General features: G+C 41.4%; 1 protein-coding gene across 1 annotated transcript; it reads left to right on the plus strand.

The window, feature by feature from the left end:
• The first annotated feature begins 1,079 nt into the window (after positions 1-1,079).
• Positions 1,080-23,682, plus strand: sel1l (SEL1L adaptor subunit of ERAD E3 ubiquitin ligase). The gene is made up of 21 exons (XM_049589280.1): positions 1,080-1,639; positions 1,779-1,816; positions 2,531-2,726; positions 5,868-6,035; positions 7,114-7,219; positions 7,762-7,924; positions 8,058-8,111; positions 9,808-9,867; positions 9,959-10,040; positions 10,175-10,329; positions 13,461-13,517; positions 13,613-13,681; positions 14,089-14,166; positions 16,722-16,784; positions 17,036-17,123; positions 17,404-17,552; positions 17,666-17,831; positions 18,668-18,742; positions 18,933-19,105; positions 19,654-19,782; positions 19,944-23,682. The coding sequence occupies exons 1-21, from the start codon at positions 1,552-1,554 to the stop codon at positions 20,238-20,240; spliced, it is 2,454 nt and encodes an 817-aa protein (XP_049445237.1). The 5' UTR covers positions 1,080-1,551; the 3' UTR covers positions 20,241-23,682.
• The last annotated feature ends 708 nt before the right edge of the window (positions 23,683-24,390 follow it).

Genomic DNA, 24,390 nt, shown 5'->3' on the forward strand with positions numbered 1-24,390 from the left:
TAGCCCTTACACAGCCTGGAGGTGTGTTTGGGGTCATTGTCCTGTTGAAAAATAAATGATCGTCCAACTAAACGCAAACCGGATGGGATGGCATGTCGCTGCAGGATGCTGTGGTAGCCATGCTGGTTCAGTGTGCCTTCAATTTTGAATAAATCCCCAACAGTGTCACCAGCAAAACACCCCCACACCATCACACCTCCTCCTCCATGCTTGCTTTATTTTACTTTTTTTATTATTTTATTTCAGTGGTTTATTCATATGTATCTGTATATATGCATATGTATAGCTATGTATGTGAATATATATTTTATGCTCTATTTTTGTAACGTCCATATACCTATCTATATCTTTCTTTAAAATATAATACAAATTTGATCACAAAAAAACAAACAAACAACAACCCACTATTCTGGTGCTCTTCATTTATGCAAAACTCTTCAAGTGTTTGCATAGTGACCAAGTTTTAGTACCATGAAGATAACTGTCAGTGGTGCAGGTAAAGTATTAACAGCATAATTCTTGGCTGTCCTGACAATACGCATTTCTTTTGCATTTCAAGGTTCACAGTTCTTTATTGTCAAATGAACAAAAATTATAAGAACATTGAAAAAAATGGGTCACACGCTCCCTCCAACAATGTATTCTAATAATAATAATAATAATAATTAAATCTAACACGAAGAGCCAAAAAGCGAAAGTTAATATAAGAATATAAGGATATAAAGGATATAAAGTAGTGCAAGTTATAATAAAATAAAATATGACATAATAAATCATTATTAAGTTATATAAGGTAGCAGCATGGCACATTTAATTTACCGTATAATTTTATTTGTTTATATATTTATATATTTATTTATAGCTGTAAATTTCGTATTCACCGTGGCTGTGGTGCACAGCAGCCTCCTGCATGATCATTTCCCTCATAACGTGTTCTGATGTCGTGGACAAACCCATCAACTAGAAACATAACTGTGTACGCAGCTGATTCGCTGACACGTCTTTGGCGCCTGCTCATTGGCTACTGTCAAACTAGGCGCGCTGTGATTGGTCGAATAGCGAGAATAGGAAGTGTCGATCAATAGTAGGGGCTTAACATGGGCAGCTAAGTAGTGTCTGGCTAATATAAATCAAAGGATACAGCTGTTGCGTGTCGCTGTTAAACTCGGATGTTTTTGAAGTACGAAGAGCTACTCGGCTACCATATTATTCAGCCGAGGATTGACGTCTTTTGCAAATTTTACGCTGTTTGGTTTGTCTTTTTGTGTGACTAAGTAACATTAGCTTGTTAGCTAGCTACCGTTAAACGTCATTCAGACTGTTACTACGCTGCTAGCGTCGCTTTGCATTGGCATTCGTTAGCTTGTTTGACAGCTACAGCAGCCAGAATTAACCAAGTTGTCACCCAGAGACGACACACTTTAGTTCCGCTGGGTGTGTGTGAGTTTATTTATGCTACAAACAGGGTGACTCAACAGGAACTGGATGTGTGGCGATAGAAATAGCAGCAGCTACAGCTAGCAGACTGTTAGCTTGTCAACATCAACAACAATGGGGTTTAAAAGGTGTTTAAAGACGGCAAGGACGTTTTATTTAGTGACCATTCTGCTGATAGTCTTCGTCAAAGGAACGACAGCTGGTGAGTGTGATATATAACTGGTGGTTAATATGTGTCTGCGTTTCTTCAACTGTTGCAGGCAGCTGTTTATATTTAGCAAACAGCTTTGTCCATCTCAAGTTTACTCTGTGTTAACTCCTGCCATATTAATACTTTTCAGACGAGGAGCAACACGGGAACGAAGGACCAGAGCTAAAGGTACGTCATGAGCTAGTTGCTATTTGTTTTCAAGTCAACACATCAAGTCCTGAGGTTAAAATACATTAGTTATGTTGGAAATGTAGACATGATGGGAAGCAGACGCCTGATGGTATAAATGCATGGGTTATCTGCTACCTAGTGTCTTCTATGGGTTGAAACTAACATAATTTACAGCCTTAGTCTGTGTTATCATTTGCCTACATGAGATGATGACCAAGCTATTACCTCAAATATATTTTGAATGTAGTTCACCTTAGAAAAAGGGGGAAGTGCTTGATCGTCATCGTAACTTGGCACTGTTAAACTGCAGTTTATCAGTGAGAAAAACAGATCTATCTTGTCCAGGTGCTGGCTCAAAAAAACTGTAACTGTGATTTCTGTTTTCCAGAAGCCTCCTCCAAATTGTCGTCTTTATTGCATCAGGAAAATGACAATGTTTTAAACCCAAATTGGCACGGAGCAGTGAAAATGTTTCTGCTCTGTTGCACCTCTTCAGTGCATTTAAGAAGATGTGAGCAGACAACAGCATTGCAAGACATTTGAGAGAAATCACTGTTAAGTTTAAAAGAAATCTATATATCACTAATTTTCTGTAACACAGCCATCTGAAGCATTTGTCTTGGTCAACTGTATTCAGCCTGTTATAATATGCAATGCAGTTTCCCCTCTTTCATCTGTTTCTCAACCATAACTTCTTGTTTATGTCTCCAGTCTTACCATGACCCAGACTCTGAAGAGGAAGACGTCCGTCTGGTGTCAGAAATTGTGGCTGGTGCTTCTGTGACCTCTGGTCATGAAGCCCCTCAGCCAGAGGAGGAGAAGAAGCTACCTGGTGAAGGACTGGAGGGAGAGGAGAAGGAGGACCTGCCTGAGCAGCCTTCTCCAGTTGAGGAGAAACCAAAAGAGGGTAAGGATGAAAGTTTAAGCTCGAACAGTGAGCTGTAAATACTTCATGCAGTGCAGCCAGAAACAAAGAACTGGTTATGATGCCCTCAGGTACCTCAAATCTTAAACATGTGTTACTGTATGTTACAGCTGAGTTTTGAGCTTCTCTGTTTAAACTATGGAACACAGGCGCTGCTTTTTCTTGGCTGTGGTTTGTTTTCTTGGCATATGTATGTGTCTCCAAATGTCTGTGTGAGACAGAGATCACGAGCTGGCATACTGACTGTCACTGGTGGCAGACTGACTTTTGAGTAGAGTGTTTGCCTGTCCAGTTAAAGCCAGCAATGGATGGAATAGTGGAATATCTATTAGACTACACTGGAAACTGTAGCTCCAAGCATTTCAGCTGTGAAGATTTAATGTTTATAGCATCTTAAAATAAGAAGTTCAGGCTCCCTGCGCAGTACGGAAAACTATGGAGTTTGATTTAAGTCATTTCCAGTTCTGGATTAGTATGGGAAAAAATTCAGAATTTCTAAAAATAAACTGATCATACAAGCAGAGTTTGCCAGTACCACTGTATAAGAGAGTGCAGGTCAGTTGGATGTTGTTGAAAGCAAGTCAAGAAGTATGGCGTGCAGCTGAACGCACAGCTGCCTCAACACCTCACAGCCAGCAAAACAGCTCTGCCCCAAATGCCTTATAACCAAACCAAAGCCAGGCATCTGCGACCAAATTACTCTGAAAGAAAACTGGGCAATATCTTTGATTTGCATCACAGATAACCAAATATTAATGTTATCTGAACATTAATGAGTTATGCAGTGGTGTTTCTGTGTAAGGTGATGGCTGCGTTACTGTCGTCCATGCACACAGCAAATACACAAGGCCGAACAGACGCCGTGAAAATGACATTATTTCACTTTTTTCAACTAATTTATGGTTTTGATTTGTAAAAGAGTCTGAAGATATGGGGGTGGAGACACAATATTATTACTCATTCAGTATGTTAAGGAAACATCATATGAGGACAGAGAGCACTGGTGACAACACTTTCTTTTTGGATGGAGATGTTCGACGGTGGAATGTCGTCCGACTTTCTTTGAAGGACTTAAGTTCTCTTTTCTAGTGAATTGTACATGAACATCCCTTCTGTTGCTGTAGGGGTAGAAGGTATACAGTTGTTTAATTTAAAATGACAAACTCTGAATAACATTTCCCTGTTTTAGTAGAGTAGCTTGAACAAAATGCTGTGCACTGAACTTGTCTGGGTTTGGAGTTAATTGATTGTTATGAGCTGCAGTACGCAGCTACAAGGGCTGTCCTGAAGACCAGCTTTGGGGCATCGAAGCTTCCTTGAGAAATATTTAGGATTAACTGAAGCTTGGAGGGGGGATGAGAGACAAGAGGACACTTTTTGAAACATCAGTTTTTAGCTGATGCGTCTAAAATGATGTGACAGTTAGACACTTTAGCAAGAAGGTCGTAGTTACATTCACCATGATAGCTAGAAATATTAATACTTTACAAGATGGCTGAGCTGATACTAGCTAGGTGTAGATTTGTTATATACCAGTTTCCTTTGGCATATCTAGCACTCAACTTTTTTTTTTTGTTGTTGTTGTTTTTTTTTAGAAGGATGTCAGGTTGACTGTGTTTTTTGATATTTACACGAGGCTAGTCAGGGGAAGAAGTCGGTGCAGCTTTCTTAAAGTGGTCTATAAAGGGTTGCCAGATCTGGTAGAATTTGTTTCCACACCCTCTTAAGGAGAATTTCATCTTTTCCAAATGTAGGTGGTGCATCACATTCTTCATGAGGGCAGAATGCGCAGGAGTGTGCGTTTGCTTCCAATCTAATAATATCAATCTACTGTACGTGCTAGAAGGATTTTTTGACATCATGTTACCATATCTGTCAGTCACAAAACTGGGCCTGTCACTAAGTTTAAATGTCCTTGTCTGAATAACTAATAACTGATATTGATGCATAATGAATTATGTTTGGTTATTATTTCTTAATCCACGGGCTATTTGGGACTGTAATGTCGATTCACAAGGCAACAGTTGAAGCATTCAGGTCGGCCCTACTAGCTCCAATCTTCTGGCAGTTATTTGGCAACATAATCACATACTTACTCATGATTCAACATGCACGTTAATGGTTGGATTTTAAAATAATTTATTTACGTAACAAAAATCTAGCTGTTTGTACTCGGATGTCAAACATGGTCTGAAAAATCTACCGAGAAGAAATTGGAGACTGGAAAAGTATGAAATTTTGAAATGGAAAACATGATGGAACTCTAGGACACCGCATTTAAGCTCCTGCATGGCTTTAGACAGCATGGCAGGGTTGGTGAGCCGCCGGGCATCTGTTTATAACCTTGTAATGAAGTGAGACTTGAGGTTGAGGCATGCAGTTTCAGAGATTCAGCTGTCTGCTCTGAACTTATTTTAATTATTTGATGTCCAAAATCTTCAGAGTTTAGCTCCTTATGAGTCACTGAGGTAAAGATGTTAAGATTCTCATCAAGGTGTCATTTTATTGGTGCATTTGCACAACCTGTTGTCTGAATCTACAACAGCTTCTCAGCTCTGATGGAAGCATGTGTGTTTGATGTTTCTGGCCTGCAGCAGTGATAATCTGTTAGTTTTACTGATTCCTCAATGCCCTCATGTTTTTGCCTTATCTGCAGTCAGTTCTTGAGAATGAAGACTATCTTGTTTTATTTCGTGAGCTTTGATGACTCTCGACACGCTGAACCTGTTTTCAGTTCTGCTGACTCTGAGCGAAGCAGCGTGTGGTTTCAGGGCAGCACCAGACTGGATAAATGGTTAAACCCCCTGAGAAATTAACAGCGCCTTGCACCTGTGGCTCCTCTTGCAGTCAGTTACATCATTTTACTTGGGGATTGTTAGTAATTTGCCTGCTGCCATCCTGCATGAGTGGCTGTGTTATTGAGCTTGTATGAAGACAGGCATTTAGTGACAGTTAGTAAAATTAACAGACTTTGTATGTTTGATGTAAAGTTTTAAATACGTTAGAAAAGAAATAGAAAGAAAATCACAAGAGACGTGCTGACATTTGTTTCTGCATGAAATGACACTGTATCCAGTTGTTTTTACTTTATGTGCTATAATGATGTGTTTTCTTTAAATACAGTTCCTGTGGTGAATGGAGGTACGGCCCATGGAGAGCCCTGCATCTTCCCATTCCTCTTCCAGGGGAAGGAGTACTTCGACTGTACCACTGATGGACGGGGTGATGGACGGCTGTGGTGCGCCACAATCTACGACTATGACCAGGAGAAGAAGTGGGGTTTCTGTGAGAGTAAGTCTTTAACTTAATATGTTGGCTGTCATCAGAAGAAGACTTCCCCAAAGCAAATATGACAAACTAGTAACAACCTGTAGACCCCCTTTACACCTCATATTAAAATGGGTTTTGGGTGATCATATTGCAGTTGGATAGTGCTTGGTGACATGAAAGTACAGGTGTAAAGGCACCTTCAATGCATGAAGGTCAGACTGTGATCTGATCAGCCAGACTATCGGGAGCGCATTGTGACCACGTTAAACACAAGCGTACATACAGATGGGTGGGAGTACGTGATCGCACATGACTGTCTCTTTCTCATCTGACGCTAACACTGCTGCAGCGTCTCCCTCATCTGTAATGCAGTCTCCCTATGGATCACTGTCTTAATAATCAGTAGGCCTGTTTCACCCTCACTGACCTCGTTGTTGCCTTCTCAATCTTGCTGATTGGCTCAGACGTACGTATATAACAAAGAAATATCTGAACCAGCAAGATTTTCTGAAATACTACTTTTGTTTTTACACTAATATTGTCTCTGAAAATGCAGACAATATCACAATGTGCAACTTGTGTAATTGGAACTTATGTTTTCCGTTCTTATTGCACAAGTTGTTGACAGGTGGGGCGGTGCCAGTAGAGTCCCTCACGGAGGCTGCAGGGGTTGCACTTCATACCACATCCAAGTCATTTATGAATTGATGGCTAAGCAAATGTTGGAGATGGCTACGACTGCTCTGATTGGATCCCAGTCGGATCATAATTTGGAAACTGAGGACACATTTAAACACCGGATGTTAATGTAAAAGGATTCAAACATAACTAGATACAGTCTGTAAAGATGCGTCTTACTGCCAGGTGTAAAGAGGGCACAGTGTGTTATTCTGAAGCCAAATTAAAGATAGATTATGTTTATCGATCATTATTTCCTCGTCAAATAAAAAGCATTTGAAAAAGCTCAACAGCTACTGAAACTGATGATGAAAACCACACTGAGAGCACATCATGGTTTTATTTCCAGAGTTGCTTTCGCCCTTTCTTCTGCCAAAGGTTTATCTGCATGTTCTCATGGTTTCCTCTCTCCTTCTTTTAGCGGAGGAGCAGGCACAGCAGAGGCTGCAGGCCGAGGAGGCTGAGGAGCAGTATCAGACTGTGCTGCGCATGCTCAATGCCACCACCAGGAGGACCCAGAAGAAAGAGTGAGTTTAGACCCTCTGATTTATTCCACTGGTTTTATCAACCTGCTTTTCAATTTTCTGTCTTGAAGACATCTCTGTTTTTTTCTAAGAAGCATTTGGATTTGTTTATTGCAAATGCTGTAGTGACAAAAGTGCTGTCATTTTGTTCAAGGAAAAAATAAATGAGCTTGATCCAACCACACTGACCATGGCAGATATTTCCTCTGTTTTTGTTTAAAACATCAGGGCTGTTGGAAGACCACTGAGGTTACACAAGCCAAGAAAGAAGCCACAAAATTAAAATGTACCCTGAACTAATGTAGCCTTCGGTGTATGAACACTCATCACATGACCTAAAGCTCCTTGTTTACACAGGAAGCAACGTTATCCAATGTGACTGTAAATTTATTTTTTGCATTTTACCACGTGACTCTGCTCAGCACATCCTTATTTGCTTTATATGTCACATCAGTACCTGTTTGTTGTGTACACATTACTTTTATCATGCCCATGTCAGTCTAACTTCACTCAAGCCACCTCTGCTTCTCCAACCACTCTCTCAGATTATATGAAAAGCTGCAGAAGGTAGCAGAGAAGGGCCACCAGAAGGCCATGGAGAAGGTGGCGTACGCCATGCTGTTTGGAGACTACATGAACCAGAACATCACCAAGGCCAGAGAAATGTTTGAGAAGCTCGCCATAGAGGGCTCGCCTAAAGCACAGACGGTAAAGATCCCATCCAAAATGTTAATGTGTCACCCAAGAAGAGACGTTTTGACCTGACGTCTTATCAAACAGTGGATAATTTGTGCTCAGAGAGTCAGTTATGTAACATTATGCTTTGTTGACTTTTACACAGGCTCTTGGCTTCCTGTACGCAGCAGGACTTGGAGTTAACTCGAGTCAGGCTAAGGTACTTTTTTTCTTATTCTTTATGACTGAAGTTGTGTCTCTTATTTATTTATTTATTTTTTTTTTTAATTTAATTTTATATTGTTTTGTTTTATTTTATTTTATTTTAATTCATTTTATGTATTTATTTATTTATTTATTTTTTCAAAATCTAAGACACCATTGTGACAAATAGGCAAATTAAAAAAAGTAGACAAAAAACCCAGACAACAACAACAACAACAACAACAACATCAAAAAATCAATAAAATAAAAAACATAAAAAAATAAATAATACGGTAAACAGGTTAAGAATATTATCAGTGAATATATTTGAAATATTATTTTAAGTTATGTCTTACTGCAGGGTTTACTGCAAGGTCCTAAGTACTGGAATACCTTTAAAATAGCCTCTTTTTTAACAGCCTGTCTTATATTTTGACCAATCTTTTGTTCATCATATCATTATAATTAAATTGCTCAGAATCAGAAATCGGTGAGCTTTATTTCTTTTTTAATTATGACGTGTCACTGACTGTGACTCTCCTCCTCTCTCTTCTTTTCTCTTTGCCTTTATGATGTCCTGTATTTTCTTTGTACTTAAACCCTGGCTAGACCTACAGGCCGATGTTGGCTTGGCTAAACTTAATATGACTTAACTTAATGAGCCGGCTTTTCACTCTGATTTGTTTTCATCTGTCTTCAACGGTGCTCAAATGTCATAGCTTCCCTGAAACTTAAATTCCAGCTGGTTTGGTTTCCTCGAGCTACTTACAGATAGTTTTATTTAATTGTTTTTTAAGAACATATATTTATTACATTTTTTTTTTTTTTACAAGCAACACAGAACAAAACAGCTCGGACATGACATGACAAATAAAATGGGTAGTTAAAAATAAGAGAAAAAAAGTGGGCATGACATGCATCACCAACCCTTCTTACTTCCTTCATCCACACAGAGGCAGCAACAAATTAACAAGGTTGGCAAGGGTACAGGAAGACTGCTCTCCTGTAATATGGAAGATGACAGTGTATGTCTAATGTGCTATAACTAAAGGTCCCAGGCTTTATACAAAGCCTCTACTGAGGAGTGAAGCATACAAGAGATATATTCACTGGGATCACACTGCATTGTAAGATTTGCCAGCTTTAACATTTTTGTTGGAGCAGCAAGATAGTTTTATTTCAAAGATATTTGCTTTTGTTCGTGCTTTTGTAGGGAGTTGAAAGTTCTGTCTGATATCAGGCAAGCGCAGCGGGGTCTCTCCCTCTCCTCCTGCGCCATGTGCAGGCAGTCAGCAGGTGAAGGGCAGGCAGCAGGAAACCGCTGGTGGAGATGTGTTGTAGTGAGATTCTGTGATAACGTTCACGCTCTCGCTATGAAACTTTTCAGAGTGCGAGAAAGTGGTGCATTGAAGTAGTATGAACACCGTAGCTCTCATGTTGTTCAAATGCAAATTAGAAAAAAAGAAAATAGAGACATTGCTCATTTTTATGCTTAGAAAAAATATATTTAAAAATGAACCAGCTGCTTCAAGTTAAGTCCTTGGAAATGAAAAAATGCATGAAAAAGTCATTGAATTTCATTTAGTTGCGCCTGTATAAACCATGTCAGTGTAAATGCACTTTGGACCAAAGCATGTGAAATAATAATGCTATGTTAATGCAGTTTCTTTTTCTGATAAATGTTCACATATTATTCACTCTGTGTTCCTCAGGCCTTGGTTTACTACACCTTCGGCGCACTGGGTGGAAACTTGGTCGCTCATATGATTCTGGTGAGTTGATTTTTCTGTCAGTATTACAACAACAAAGATGTTATCGCCTTTGCATCAAAAAACATGACATTTCCTCTTCTTGTTTAATCAGGGGTACAGATACTGGGGAGGTGTTGGTGTTCCTCAGAGCTGTGAGTCAGCGCTGACACACTACAGGCTCGTGGCAAATCAGGGTGAGCGTTTACTGCATTTTTAAAACATAATATCCAGGTGTGATGTTTTGGTTCCTCTCGAGCAAATAAACTTATCACAATTCTTTCTCTTCTGCTTGTTTTTGTTCCACTCTGCCCTCCACCACCGCTTGCAGTGGCCAGTGATGTGTCCCTGACAGGGGGCTCAGCGGTGCAGAGGATCAGGCTGCTGGATGAAGTGGAAAATCCAGGATCTACCAGCGGGATGTTGGAGGAGGACTTGATCCAGTACTATCAGTTTTTGGCGGAGAAAGGAGACGTACAGGCTCAGGTAAAAGAGTGTTCTGTGTTTAATACATCGACTTCTGCACTGATATTATGAAGTGATTTCACCTTCCCATTCGGCCTGTCATGATAATTATGCTATTGACTTATCATATGATAAACAGGCATGGCTGTGACAACCACTTTTTTGTCCTCAGTATTGCCCTTGTGTTTACATGCGGGAGTGTTTACATAAGAATTTCACCAACATTTGAGCCACCATGATGTCAGGGGTTTCCCACCTTCACAAGTCTTGGGCGCAGCGATTAACCCTTTGCGTTCTCTTCACTCCACCTACTTGCGCGAGTCAGAAGAAAAATAAAACAACACTTAAAAGACAATAGAGTGTAGCTTCCTGGTAGCCTTCAGCTGCATGTTTGGAGCTGAAGACATACGGTCCTGGTTGTCGTTAGCTTGCCGGCCCCTAGCAACAAGCCAAAAAAGTCATTGTAGTTTTACCCTCCAAGAACAATAATAATAATAATAAACTTTATTTATATAGAACTTTAAAAAAAACAAAACAAACAAGTTTACAAAGTGCTTCACAAACTTAAAAACAAAATACACAATTCACCCCAGTATTACACGATCAAAAATAAACAGTCACTTCAGTCACAAGTCTGGATCTGGGGACCAAAAGTAACAGCTGGTCAGCAGACCTGAGAGTGTGAGGGAGGGTGTAAGGGCTAAGGAGATCAGAAATGTAAGATGGGGCGAAGCCGTTCAGGGACTTAAAAACAAACAATAAAATTTTAAAATCAATTCTGAACACCACCGGTAACCAGTGCAATGAGGCCAGAATAGGGGAGATGTGCTCATACCGTCGGGTTTTTGTAAGAACTCTAGCTGCAGTGTTTTGAATAAGTTGAAGGCGGTTGATGGATTTCAGTGGCAGTCCGGTAAATAAAGAGTTGCAATAATCTAAGTGGCTAGAAACAAAAGCATGGATTAGGGTTTGAGCATTACTGAATGAAAGAAAGGATCTAATTTTGGTGATAATCCTGACTGATGACTGATTTAGTGATATTGCTAAAATGTTTAGAAAAACTCAGATCAGAAAGATTACCCCTAAATTCCTAGCCTCATGAGTGCACTGTAATCCTAATGAAAATAAAATCTGGGTTACAGAATCTCTGCGGTTTAGGTCCAAATGCCATCACTTCAGTCTTATCGTTGTTCAACATAAGGAAGTTGCTGGACATCCAGGCTTTAGTGTCTGTGAGACAGGCTGTGAGTATGTTAACTGAGGTGAGGTCTGATGGATTTATAGATAGGTATATTTGAGAATCATCAGCATAAAAATGGAAAGAGATATTGAAATTGCGAGTAACCTGACCTAGTGGTAGCATATAGAGTGAGAAAAGTAAAGGGCCAAGAATCGATCCTTGGGGAACACCACAGGTAATGTTAGCATAGCTAGAGAGGGGTAACTGCAGTGTTCCTGAAGCTTTGCTAAGCTTGTCTATTAATCATAAGAGGCATCACTTGGTTTTGGTTTTGCCAAATATTGTATCAAGTCTCAAACTCTGGGGCTGAAAAAAGATGCCAAGTGCCAAAAAGTGCAGTTCCTTGAACGGCCACTTGAGGCTGTCTCCAAAGGCCAGTCAGCTGACATAACCCCCATGTTAAAATGCCCACCTTTACAGTAGAAATAATCATGTTTACAGCCGGTACAAGAAATGGTTTTGGTCTCTACAGGTAATTTCAACATTCATGAAGTTGGAATTGTCGTAACTCACCGGTTTACATTTTATTAAGGCTTAAACGGGCACTGTGTAGGAATTTCTCCCATCTAACGTTGAAATCATATATTGCATTCAAACAGATAGCGCACTCTAGCACCTCACTGTTTGACAGAGTGCTGCTACACAGACAAACGCAACGCCAGTTGACAAACCCCCTCCTCACCATGCTGGCTGTGTTTACAACGTAGGACTGTTGGGGCGGGTGTAAATCCAAACAAACCAATCACGTCTTGTCTTTTGACAACTGACAAGTGGCTAAACCTCACACACCTCATCCCTCTCCTCGCAACACTGCGTCGCTAACAGCTGTTAGCCGCTGTTAACTGTGATTCTCGTTCAGCTGCTCTCTCCACCTGGGAAAGGCTACCGCGATGTTGACCCTCGTTTTTTGAAATCGCCGGTCACGTTGCTTTTTTGCCTTTTTTCAAATGCACTGGCACTTGTGACTAGCCTGCTTGCTGCTGCTTTTCGTCACTCTACCTGCAGGCGGAAACCAGAAACTGACAAGTGAAAACGCGAAAGGCGATTCCGTATTTCTCAAGTATGTCCCTGTACGTACCTGTATTTTCAAGATGGCGCACGTACATGATGAGACACCGGTCGCAATATATATGTAAATGAGAATTTGGGAACTTTCAGACATACTTAGATACGCTGATGGAGGTAAATACACATGTTCTAGGACACACTTTTGACTGCAAAATTTGTTTGTCTCAACTGAAATTGTTACATGTAAAATGGCCTACATCTGAGGGGGGTCCACTTGAGGCAGGCTGTCTACAAGGCGTCGCCACTGTTTATGTGTCAAATCCACCCTGTCATCCAAATATGGTCTCTTTTGGCTTTTTGATAAAAACCAAGATGGTGTAAGCCAAAATGCTGCACTCAAGGTTTCAAAACAGCAGTCCACAAACCAGTAGGTGACATCATGATAGTCCCGTCCGTTATTTGATACGGTATGGTCTCAAACTGAGTCATTTTAGGCTCCCCTTATAAAGGCACCTTACTTTTATATAGACATTCTTATATTTATATTAACAGGTGTTAACTACTTAAAAAATATGTCACATATTTTTTTCATATTCTAATTTCAATGTCTGGATATTCTTAAGAATTAAAAGGCCTTTGCTCTCTGAAAGATTGTGCTTTAATTATGATGCTACTATCATCATATCAGTGGCATGAAATGGTCTCAAAATGAAAATAAAATTGTTTGTCACTGCTTTTCTGAAACAACAAAAGTAGTTATCGTGACAGGCCTCGTTGCCATACAGTACATCTATCTGAGTCATATACCAAATGTATAAAGTATCAATCTGACATGTAATCTGCATATTTATAATACTTATCATGTGTCACTGAAGTTAACTATGTTCTTTGTTTCCCCTGATAGGTGGGGTTAGGTCAGCTCCACCTGCATGGAGGACGTGGAGTAGAACAGAATCATCAGGTGACCTTTTATTTCAAAGATTAATTCTAAGTACTGTGTTCTTGTGATTGTAGTTTACACTCTTAAATATGTTCCTGATGCTTCTCATCCAACAGAGGGCGTATGACTACTTCACCCAGGCTGCAAATGCGGGGAACACACACGCTATGGCTTTCCTCGGCAAGGTGGGTGACACGACTGTCATTCCTTTTGTCTCTCTGTTATTTGGTGGGAAAGATGTTAAACACTGTACTAAGATAGTTTTATTACAGTTCTTTCTGTTTACACTGATAAGTTTTCTGAACATTGCCCCCTACTTAAAACAATCTAATTAGTAGTATATATTTGAATGTGATATTTTCACCCATCTGTTTCACAGCTCTGTTTGTAAACATTATAAATATGTCGCCCATACTGTGTGAGAACTTGGGAGAAGCAGTGAGTTGGAGAGCAGAGAGATGGTCTAAATTAATTCCAAAATAAATAAAAGCCAATGATTCTTTTGGCATTGCTGTTTTAACAGGGGGCGGTGCAGTGCATTGATTAAGACAGTGCATCAGGTTTTTGATTTGTCAATCCTTCTATCCTTCAGATGTACTCAGAAGGCAGCGAGTATCTTCCTCAGAACAACGAGACAGCCCTGCAGTACTTTAAGAAAGCCTCTGACTTGGTAAGAATGAAGCTGTAGACTAAGAATTTTCCTAGTCGACCAACAGTCCTCATCAGGGTCCATCAGTGGACTAGTCTCCTGCATGTTTCTGATATTGCTGTAATGATGAAATGATATATTTTGGTGGTTTGAGTTGAAGGTGTGAGAAAGAATAGTATCAGTAACATTGTTAACACTGTGCTACATTACAGAGAAATACAAACCGTACTAATGAACCTTCATTAATATAGGCCTATATTTTATCTCCAAGTGCACGTCACACACTGAGCGAGCCGCCTGTTAATGACGCTGTGGGCTAATGGGCATGTAGCTACTTCCATGTTTCACATGATACGTCATGTTTGTAGTCGACCAATGAAGATGAGTTTACATATCATCTTGGGTTCGTCCTTCACCTTCTCAAAATGATCCCACACTTTGGATTTCCTGCCCGACATGTTATTAACTAGCCTGTGGAATAACCGCAGGTACCAGCCCTGGAGATTAACCTGACGAGGACACTTCCTGTGTCTGTCCTTTCAAAGTAAAGTCACACATGCTCCAGTCATATAGGTTTGGATTTATTTTGACAAGGTGCAGCTCCTGATAGATTCCCCTTTTTTTTGGTTTGTTTTTCTGCAGCTGAGTGACCAATGAATTCTTGTCGACTAATGTTTGGTCCACTATCAGGGGGCAGCCCTAGTATTCATGGATTTTTTTTTTTTTTAAAGTAACCCTGAAGTATTATTTTGTGGTAATATTGACTTTATTAGGGTTGACTGGACTGAAATGATGATGACTTGATGTCATCATCATCATCATCATCATCATCATGACGTATTATCTGAAACATTTTGCGGTCACCGTAGGTAATTACACTTCCTCGAAAACTCAGATTACCTGTGGTGTACCGCAAGGTTCAATTTTAGGTCCAATTTTATTTTCTATTTATATGCTTCCGCTCGGTCAGATCATCTGCGGCCACAACGTGTCTTTCCATTGCTATGCGGACGACACACAGATATACCTCCCGCTGAGACCGGATGACCCAAGAAGCCTAGCTGCTGTGTTAGATTGTCTCAATGATATCAACTGTTGAATGGCCCAAAACGTTCTTCAACTCAATAACTCCAAATCCGAAATCATACCATTCACTCCCCTAAACTCCACCAGTCCCACTGAAAATAGCCTTGGTCCCCTGTCTGTTAATGTCAAATCTGCAGCCAGAAACTTAGGAGTAATATTCGATCCAGACCTCAACTTCCAACCTCATATCAATAAAGCTGTCCAGTCCTGCTTCCATCAGTTAAGAACTATCTCCAAAATCAAACCCATGCTCCCACATTCTGACTTAGAAAAAATAATCCACGCATTCACCTTCTCCAGACTCTATTACTGTAACTCACTCCTCTCTGGCATGAACCATAAATCACTCTCCCGCCTCCAACTGGTCCAGAACGCAGCAGCTAGGCTTCTGACTGGTTTTAACAGATGGCATCACATCACCCCAATCCTGGCTTCCCTCCATTGGCTCCCTGTGCGTTTTAGAATTGATTTTAAGATTTTACTGATCACTTTTAAAGCCTGTCTGGGTCTGGCCCCAAGTTACATAGCAGAAATGTTGACCCCATATGAGCCAGTACGCAGCCTTAGATCCTCGGGCAGGGCCCTCCTGGCCGTTCCAAAGTCGAGACTTAAATCTAAAGGCAACCGCGCTTTTTCCACCAGGGCCCTTCGACTTTGAAACGACCTGCCTGAGGAGATAAGGCTTGCAGAATCAGTAACATCTTTAAAATCTCTTCTTAAAACCCATTTTTATAGACTTGCCTTTATGTGATGTCGTCTTTTTATTTATTCTTTTTGTTTATTCTTCTTTTTATTTATTTTATTCTATTCCTTTTAATTGTTTATTCTTTGTTATTCTATTGTCATTATGCAGTGTTGTCTTTTTAGCCTTCTATTCATTTGTTTCTAGTATTTAGAAATAATAGTTTAATTGCCTTTATTGTTCTTATCTCTTAACATTCTGTCTTTATCAATCTGTCTGTGTTTTGCTTAACCTCACTGTTTTGACTCTCTGTTGCTACAGATATCCTGCGTTTGCTTTGTTTGTCAAAGCACTTTGTAAACTTTTGTTTTTAGAAGGTGCTATATAAATAAAGTTATTATTATTATTATTATCATCATATCGTCAGTGATCTTGCTAAAGTCACTGTCAAGTTCATTTATTTTGTTGTTGGCATCATCTGCATTCTTACGTCTACCATCGGCTGTGACACTGCAATTTTCTTGACCTGAAAGAACACAAATATCCTGGAAGCCAAGGCTGAGAGCAGTAACTACACTAACTGTGCTTTGCTTTAGGTTTTGTAGTTCCTGCAGGTTTTGCACCCTATTTTCTTCAGAGCAGAACGAATTTCGGGGAATTTTGTCACAAGATAAAACAAATACCTGAAGGTTTAATTTCAGTCGTAATTTACTGTTGACGAACATTATTACTACAGCTAGCCTTTGTAGAGCAAAATACTTTGGTTGCAGTCTGTTTTATTGACTCACTGCTTTTCTTCTAAACCCAGGGTAACCCAGTGGGACAGAGCGGCCTTGGCATGGCCTATCTATATGGAAGAGGTGTCCCTGTGGTAAGACACCTCCACACACTGCACTCCTTTTTAAAATGCATGTCTACTCTCAGACCCATTTTTATTTTGCAGCCTACTCTGTGCCTGTCTGGCAGATTCAGTTTTTGGCAGAGGGAATATAGATAATGTGAAATTAGGAGTAAGGCAAAATTAAAATTCCCAGGACAGTCGTTTGGTGTACGAGGCTGATAGAGCGTCTCCCTCATGCTGGAATCAGAGCAGCCGTTTGAAGATGTGTTTTGTGTCTTCAGAACTATGAGCTGGCACTGAAATACTTCCAGAAGGCAGCAGAGCAGGGCTGGGTGGACGGACAACTCCAGCTGGGCACCATGTATTACAGTGAGTGTTTAGGGCTGAGTGTGTGTCTCTGTATGTGCGTGGTGTGTGCTTGTGGTACACAGTGTGTCACGGCCTCCTCCTGTCATAGTTTCTCCTCTTGCCTTGTTGTCTGTCTGGTAAATGTTGTAACTGCATCTGAAGATTTGATTTGCCTTTCACCAGCCCTGAATCTCTCTTCCTCTTTTTTCTTCACACACTCTCATTTCCTTCGACTTGAACACATCTTTTCTCCTGTATTTGATTCACAGTTTTTGTCTCTCTTCTTCCTGTCGCTCCTCAGATGGCATTGGTGTGAAGCGTGATTACAAGCAGGCGCTTAAATTCTTCAACCTGGCCTCGCAGGCAGGTCACATCCTGGCCTTCTACAACTTGGCCCAGATGCACGCTACTGGTACTGGTGTGATGCGCTCCTGCCACACTGCTGTGGAGGTGAGACACCCTGAAGCTGCTGCTCCATTCTCTTTATCACATCCGTGTACGCCACTGTTCCATAGACCCAGTTCTTACGTGTGTCAAACTGTGCGTCTGTGTCTTTGCTGCAGCTTTTCAAGAACGTGTGTGAACGTGGCCGCTGGTCAGAGCGTCTCATGACGGCCTACGGCAGCTTTAAGGAGGGCGAGACAGATGCTGCGCTGGTCCAGTATCTGCTGCTGGCTGAGCAGGGCTACGAGGTGGCTCAGAGCAACGTGGCCTTCATTCTGGATCAGAGTAAGAAACACTTCCTATCACGTTACGGTCGTGATAGGAAGGAAAGAAAGTGTTTTAAAGTGAAAAGAATGTTATTTAAATGGCAGGAAACATTTTGGGGGGGGGGGGTTCTTGCCCATTGTTTGTTGCTTACGTGTTTCATGCAACAGGTATGCTCTCATTTTAATCTATGCATTTGCATTTCAGCTGCGTCTTTCTGACGTGTTTATTTACGCTTGAGGTTGATCCCTGATTAAACTTTTATCTTTTCCTATTATCTGACCTTGGTCCTTGATTTGATTCATTCTGACGCATCTTCTCTCCTTTATTTCTTCCTTTCTACTGAGTCTGTTGTGTAATCCTCATCTTAATGCGTAAAGCATTTTGAAAAGTGATATAGAAAGTTTTCTGTCATGGTTTTTTTTCATCCTCTCTCTCTCTGACTTTATCAAAGCCTTTAGGATTATGAGGCGGAGACATTAGTATGAGATCCTCACTTCATGGAGGAAAACTGCAGAGACAATGAGGTTGCTCCTTTGCTGCTCGACACTTTGAAATGCCTGAATAAGACAGAGCCAGTGTAGACCGTTGTTTCTGTGTTAAGTGAATGCTGCCTTAACGTCAGCCTGACGCTAACAACATGTTTGCGGTCTAGACACAGGGTTAGCGTCACAATCAGCATAAGTCTCTTCAGTTCTTGGTAAACAATAGCAAAACTGATCTAATGAAACAAATTTGGAGAAAAAGTCTTGTGTCTTTTGTTAGGCACATTTCCCCAAAGAACTGACAAACCACCAACTTCGTAAGCAACATGCTAACCTTTGAATGTTGTTTTGTGTTTGTGTTGTAACAAACAGAAGGAGCAAAAATCTTCAGTGAGAATGAGACCTACCCTCGTGCTTTACTCCACTGGACGAGAGCTGCAGCACAAGGTCAGTCCATCACACACTGTCCCTCTCCCCTCATCAGTGTGACATATTTTCTAGACGTGTTTTTATTTTGGCATTTTTCTTTAAAGCAGGAATCCGTCTGTGATTGGTTACAGAAGTAAAAGTGGTTGAATTAAGCTGCTAAAACCTTCTGCTTACATTAAAAGTTGATGCGTATAATTCTCACCCGCAGGTTACACTGTGGCAAGGATAAAACTAGGGGACTACCACTTCTACGGCTACGGGACAGATGTGGACTATGAGACGGCGGTCATCCACTACAGACTGGCTTCAGAGCAGCAGCACAGTGCCCAGGCCATGTTTAACCTGGGTTACATGCATGAGAAGGGTCTGGGAATCAAACAGGTGAGCACAGTCACATGTAAGGACAAAAACCCACTAACATCTGGCTTCTGTATTTGATGGGAAAGGTTACAATCTGCACTCCGTCCGTCTCCATCCAAGCAGCACTCAGACTTTGTTTCAAATTGATCCGCACCAAGGTTGAACCTGAGAGTTAATTAGTATGAGATATATTTTAAAAGAAGTAACCACTGTGACATTTTCACTGGCCGTCATGCTGCTTTCTGCTGTTTACTAACCTGTTTTCTGGTCCATTTGTGACGCCTAATGTGACACACAAGTACACACTACCACAGGAGGTGTAATCATCTACGACAGAGCTCCACAGCTCTGGTCTCCAGGCAGTGGAAAGGAGTCTACAGCCTTTTTTTAGTGGGTTTTCCCGCATTTAAAAACCTGCATATAATTTTAGTGGCAAAAGTGCATTAAACATCAGCTTGCTCTTAACCTTTGACTCAAGTCCACTTAGTCACATTGATTTTTAAATGCAGAGTATGGTTAATGGTCGCTGGACTGATCTGGATTCAGATTTGTTCTATGTGGTTCTGCAGGACATCCATTTAGCCAAGCGTTTCTACGACATGGCCGCTGAAGCCAGCCCTGATGCCCAGGTCCCGGTTTTCTTGGCCCTGTGCAAGCTGGGCCTGATTTACACTCTGCAGTACCTGCAGGATCTTAATGTGAGTACTACGTCTTTAATGCTCGAGCTGGAGTGGTGACAATTTGGCTTTGAGATAGAAACTCAGAGTTGTAATTCAACAAAGTTAAAAGCATCACAGGGCTGTAATGAATCATGTGTGTCTTTGTCTTCCATCCTCTCTCCCTGTTTGGCTCCTGTCAGTTAAAAGAGCTGATTTCTCAGGTGGACCTGGACCAGCTCCTGGGCCCGGAGTGGGACCTCTACCTCATGACCGTCATCGCCCTGCTGTTAGGCACAGTCATCGCCTACAGGCAGCGCCAACACCAGATCATAGTTCCCCCTCGCCCACCTGTCCCAGCCCCGGCCCCGGCCCCGGCTCCGGCCCCTGCGCCCCCTCCTAGACCACCTCAGGAACAGTCACAAGCCCCGGCCGAGCCCCAGGGTCAGGGAGAGACACAAGCCCAGGATCCAGCCCAGGAGGAAGAGGAGCAGCAGTGAGAGGAAGCCAGACGCAGTGAGGGCAGTAAAAGACAGACGAGGCTCTGCCAGCCCGCCCCCGGGGAGCGGCCGGTGCTTACCAGCTGAATACCTGCTAGTTTGAGCACCTCTCCGGCTCCACATGCTAAAAGAAGACTAAGATGGCTGCTGAACTGTGCAGTCTCACACCTCCCTTTCTCCATTTAAAACATGCTGGTCCTGTGCTGAAGAGAGACAGTGGGGGCGTTTATGGACAGTGGTACAGAGCCGAGCGTTAAGAGGATAACACAGACTTGGGACTTGCTAGTCTGTGACTCAGGATACTGCCAGAAGCACCCGTGTCCTCACAGTGGAAACAGCCTTGTGTTTGCCAGATCAAATGCATTTTTGGACTTGACTAATCAACATAGTCAACATAGTTGGATTCTAATATGTACGTTAGTTTCTTCTCACTCTCCCTTTTTGAGAAAATCACACTCAGTGGAACTGCTTCCACCCTGATTTAGTGCAGTATTTAGAGGAAAAAAGCAGACAGGAAAAAAAATGACTTCAAATAATTTTATTAGCTGCCCCCGGTCGGAAGAGAGTCATGTGTTTGCACGTTTTCTTTCATCATTTTCAGACGTACATTTTAGGCACTTTTTTCAGATTCTTGAGTGAACAAATTTTCCATACATTTTTGCATTAATTAGTTATTTGTTCAGGGGAAATGTCAGGTCAATATCTTTTCTCATAACTGCAATACACTGAGAAAGATTCATTAAACATTGGTAACAGTGCTTAAATCTACCTAAGCCATGTCGTGTCATCAGTGTGAGAACAAGAAAGCTGTTCCTTGAATCCACAGAAAGCTGTTCTGGATAGGGGTGGGTGATGCCACTAAATCTGCTTTTGATCCAACACCAAGTAATGTAGGGTCAGAATCACAAATACTAGGGATGCTAGATACGGATAGCCGACCCTCGTTTGAACTGACCATAGAGTGGTGCAGGAATGAGTCCTAAAACCCAGAAGGGAATTAGCATTTTAGCACTCCCGGTTTTGGTTAGATGCCTGAAACAAGGTCTGTGGTTCACACAAGCTTATGAGACCTTCATATTTTGTTCTACAGCGTAACAAACTCTCAGTAAATACCCCTTATTGTACATTTTGAAGCCTTTACGTGTCTTTAAAAAGTCAGTTGCTAGCATTAGCTTTTTTCTTCTGGTGACTGCATTTAGGCTTAAAAAAATCACAAGAGTAGTGTTCGTTTGGCGAGATTATTTTGCTGAACAAAAACATTGATAGAATCAAACTTATTTACTGCAATAATCCAAAATCCAATGGAGAAATCCTGTAGGCTCTTTGTCAAGGGAACCAGTGCGCTGCTGCCGCTACTGTTAGCTAATAAGTAGGGGTGGTGGGGGCCGAGCATGACTTTTTTTTGTTTGTTTGTTTGTTTTTGACTTTTTTCAATGTGTAAAATCTCATTTCATTGTAGAGCTGCGTGCAAAGTTTTGCTTCGCCCAGCGCCTCCTTTCCCCTCTCTATCTTGGCACTACTGCTGCTGGAGTTTGAGCTCCACGCCAGGGATGCTTCGAGTCCTCCTGCCCTGCACACACACACACACACACACACACACACACACACACACACACACACAGTGACAGGGCTAACTGTTAGCATCACACAGCTAACCTTACCTAACAGGTTTAACAACCAAATCAAGCTGTTTCGGTGTCAGTGTGAGTTTGTTGGGACCGTTTAACGGCTCGGTGTCAGATGTTAGCCGCTGCTGCTGTGTTAGCTCCTGCTACCCAGGCAGAAGTTGAACGGACCGCTCTGATTCCGGTTCACCTCTGCCTCTGGGTGTTTAACTCGCTGAGGCGTGCTCATGTCCCTGGAGCAACATCATGGCATTTCTCTGATGGTGCTGACTCCAGTCTGGGCAGCAGCAGCAGCCTCCATTGTCTCATCATCTCCCCCCGTAGTGCCAGTATATCCGATTATAGTTCCCAAACTGATATGGATACATTTGATCATTAAAGCATGTCTCAATCTGCTAAAGTAACAGCTAAAAATGACCAATTACAGTTTAAAAATGTCAAATTAACCTATGCTGAGGATCCTATTTGACTAAATATTAATTTCACTCCTGTATACCTGGATATTCTTTACTTGAGCCTCTGTGAAACGACTCTACCAGCGAACTCTGTCTCTGTTTTGGGGGTCTGGATGTTGAGGCATCTCCCTCCTCCTGCCTTCTTTTCTGTTGCAGCTCCAAGTTCTCTTTCTTGTTCTTTTTTATTTGTTCAGCCATCACTACAGTTGCATGTTGATTTAAACTAGTCGCAGTGTGCTGTTGTTTGAGTGCACACAATACGACAACAGCAGTGAAGGAGCGTACGTGCACTGGATGTGTTCAAGAAACGGAACATGTTTTACTCCTGAAATACAACTGATCCTTTACTTTGGTATCGATCCCATCGAGGCTGGAATTGATCTTCAGTATCTGTAGATATTTTGGTATCACCCCTAGTTCTGGATAGATATGTAAGTTTGAGCACACTGGTTGTTTGTTACATTTCCAACAAGACAAAGAACGCGAAGCTGCTCAAGTCAGAGTCACTAAGCTGTCACCGAATCCTCATCCCTGATGCAGATCCTGTTTTAAAATTCATACAGACATTTCTGTCACTCCCCATGCACAGCGAGAGCAGAGTGCACAAGCTTTTTAAACTTTAATCTGAAGAGAAAGCGTCAGAAAAACAGATGTGTGTGATGTATACAGTCCAGTGACAGAAAGCAGAGAACAGTTTTTGAAGATGTTCTATATGTTTGTGCGATATCTTTCCATCATCAGGCTTTGATTTCATTCTAGTGTTTTGTCTCTCTACAGTTCCTCTCATCCGCCTTTTTTTTAGTTTATTAAGCTTTGTGTCAGCTGAGGCAGAAATTGGAGCAGCCTTAAAAAAAGCAGCACCTCAAACTCTACACTGTTTCTACGTTAGAGGAAGAGGATGAAGATTTCATGTGTGTGCGTGTGTGTGTGTGTTTTGTAACACAACCTCAGCTGTTGTGAGAATATCCACCCCCTCACCAAAAGTCCAACTTGGAGCTCTGCCTACACTTCTCAGCTCAGATGGACCTGAATCTGAGAAATGAAGCCATGGTTAGGCCGTGCAGTATTTATCAAAACCAAATTAGAAACTTCTGATTTTGCCACATTCAGTTTTTTTTTCTCTTAAGTCCATTTGTTCAGTTCCACAGTGTGTGCTTGTTGTTAGAGCTGATCTGCCAATACGTCTGCATGAAGTCAAAAAAGGACGAGACGATAAGAAATGATTCCAGACCTGCGTTCACACATCGATCCCCTCACAGCTCACAGTTTGTCTAAAATAAAACACTGGTCGAGACGACTGCATTTTTACCATCGCAAATACAAGTTTATAAAGAAATGAATAAATGATATACAGATATTTAACGATTGTTTTGAATGTTTTCTTCCTTGTTTAAATGTTAAAGGTAAGTCACACACCTTGTATTGTTGAAAACCTATAAAAATATTGGCATTGTATATTTCTGCAAACCATGGATGATGTTGCACTTGTACATTACCATGTAGCACATACACTGAAACTTTCAACAACGCTGTGGTTAATGTGTGGTTCAGGTTAGGCACAAAAACCGTTTGGTTGTGGTAAGGAAGAGATCATGTTCTGGCTTAAAATACCGAGTTTTGGGGACACAACCCCTGCAGGAAATGTTTCTCTGTCAAAAACAACCGCTTTCTGTGGCTTTAACCTGGCAGGATATGCAGCAACGTCTCAGTTTGAAACAACTGCTTTTTGTGGCCCCAAACCCTCAGCGTGTGAAGAGATGTCTCGGTAAAAACAACCGCTTTTTGAGGCACTATTCCTGCAGAAAATACAGCAGTGTCCTGGCAAAAAAACAATCGCTTTTCATGGCACTATTTTCCTAGGATACTAAGTGTTGTCTCAGTAAAAATCAGCTGCTTTTTGTGGCACTACCCCAGCAGGAAATGCAGCAATGTCTCGGTAAAAAACAACCCCTTTTCATGGCCCCAATCCCTTAGGGTGCTAAACGATGTCTCTATTAAAAACAGCCACTCTTCATACCACTATCCTGGCAGAATATGCAGCGATGTCTTGGTATAAAACAATCGCTTTTC

Source organism: Epinephelus fuscoguttatus, linkage group LG11, assembly GCF_011397635.1.
Source record: "Epinephelus fuscoguttatus linkage group LG11, E.fuscoguttatus.final_Chr_v1".
Taxonomy (NCBI): Eukaryota; Metazoa; Chordata; class Actinopteri; order Perciformes; family Serranidae; genus Epinephelus; species Epinephelus fuscoguttatus.

What these genes read in the sequence shown, in the direction of transcription:
- sel1l (XM_049589280.1), top strand. Translation starts at nt 1,552, where the DNA reads ATGGGGTTTAAAAGGTGTTTAAAGACGGCAAGGACGTTTTATTTAGTG. An exon ending in ACGAAGGACCAGAGCTAAAG is followed by an intron (nt 1,817 to 2,530) that starts GTACGTCATGAG and finishes TTATGTCTCCAG; the next exon opens with TCTTACCATGACCCAGACTC. An exon ending in TTAAGAAAGCCTCTGACTTG is followed by an intron (nt 14,167 to 16,721) that starts GTAAGAATGAAG and finishes TTCTAAACCCAG; the next exon opens with GGTAACCCAGTGGGACAGAG.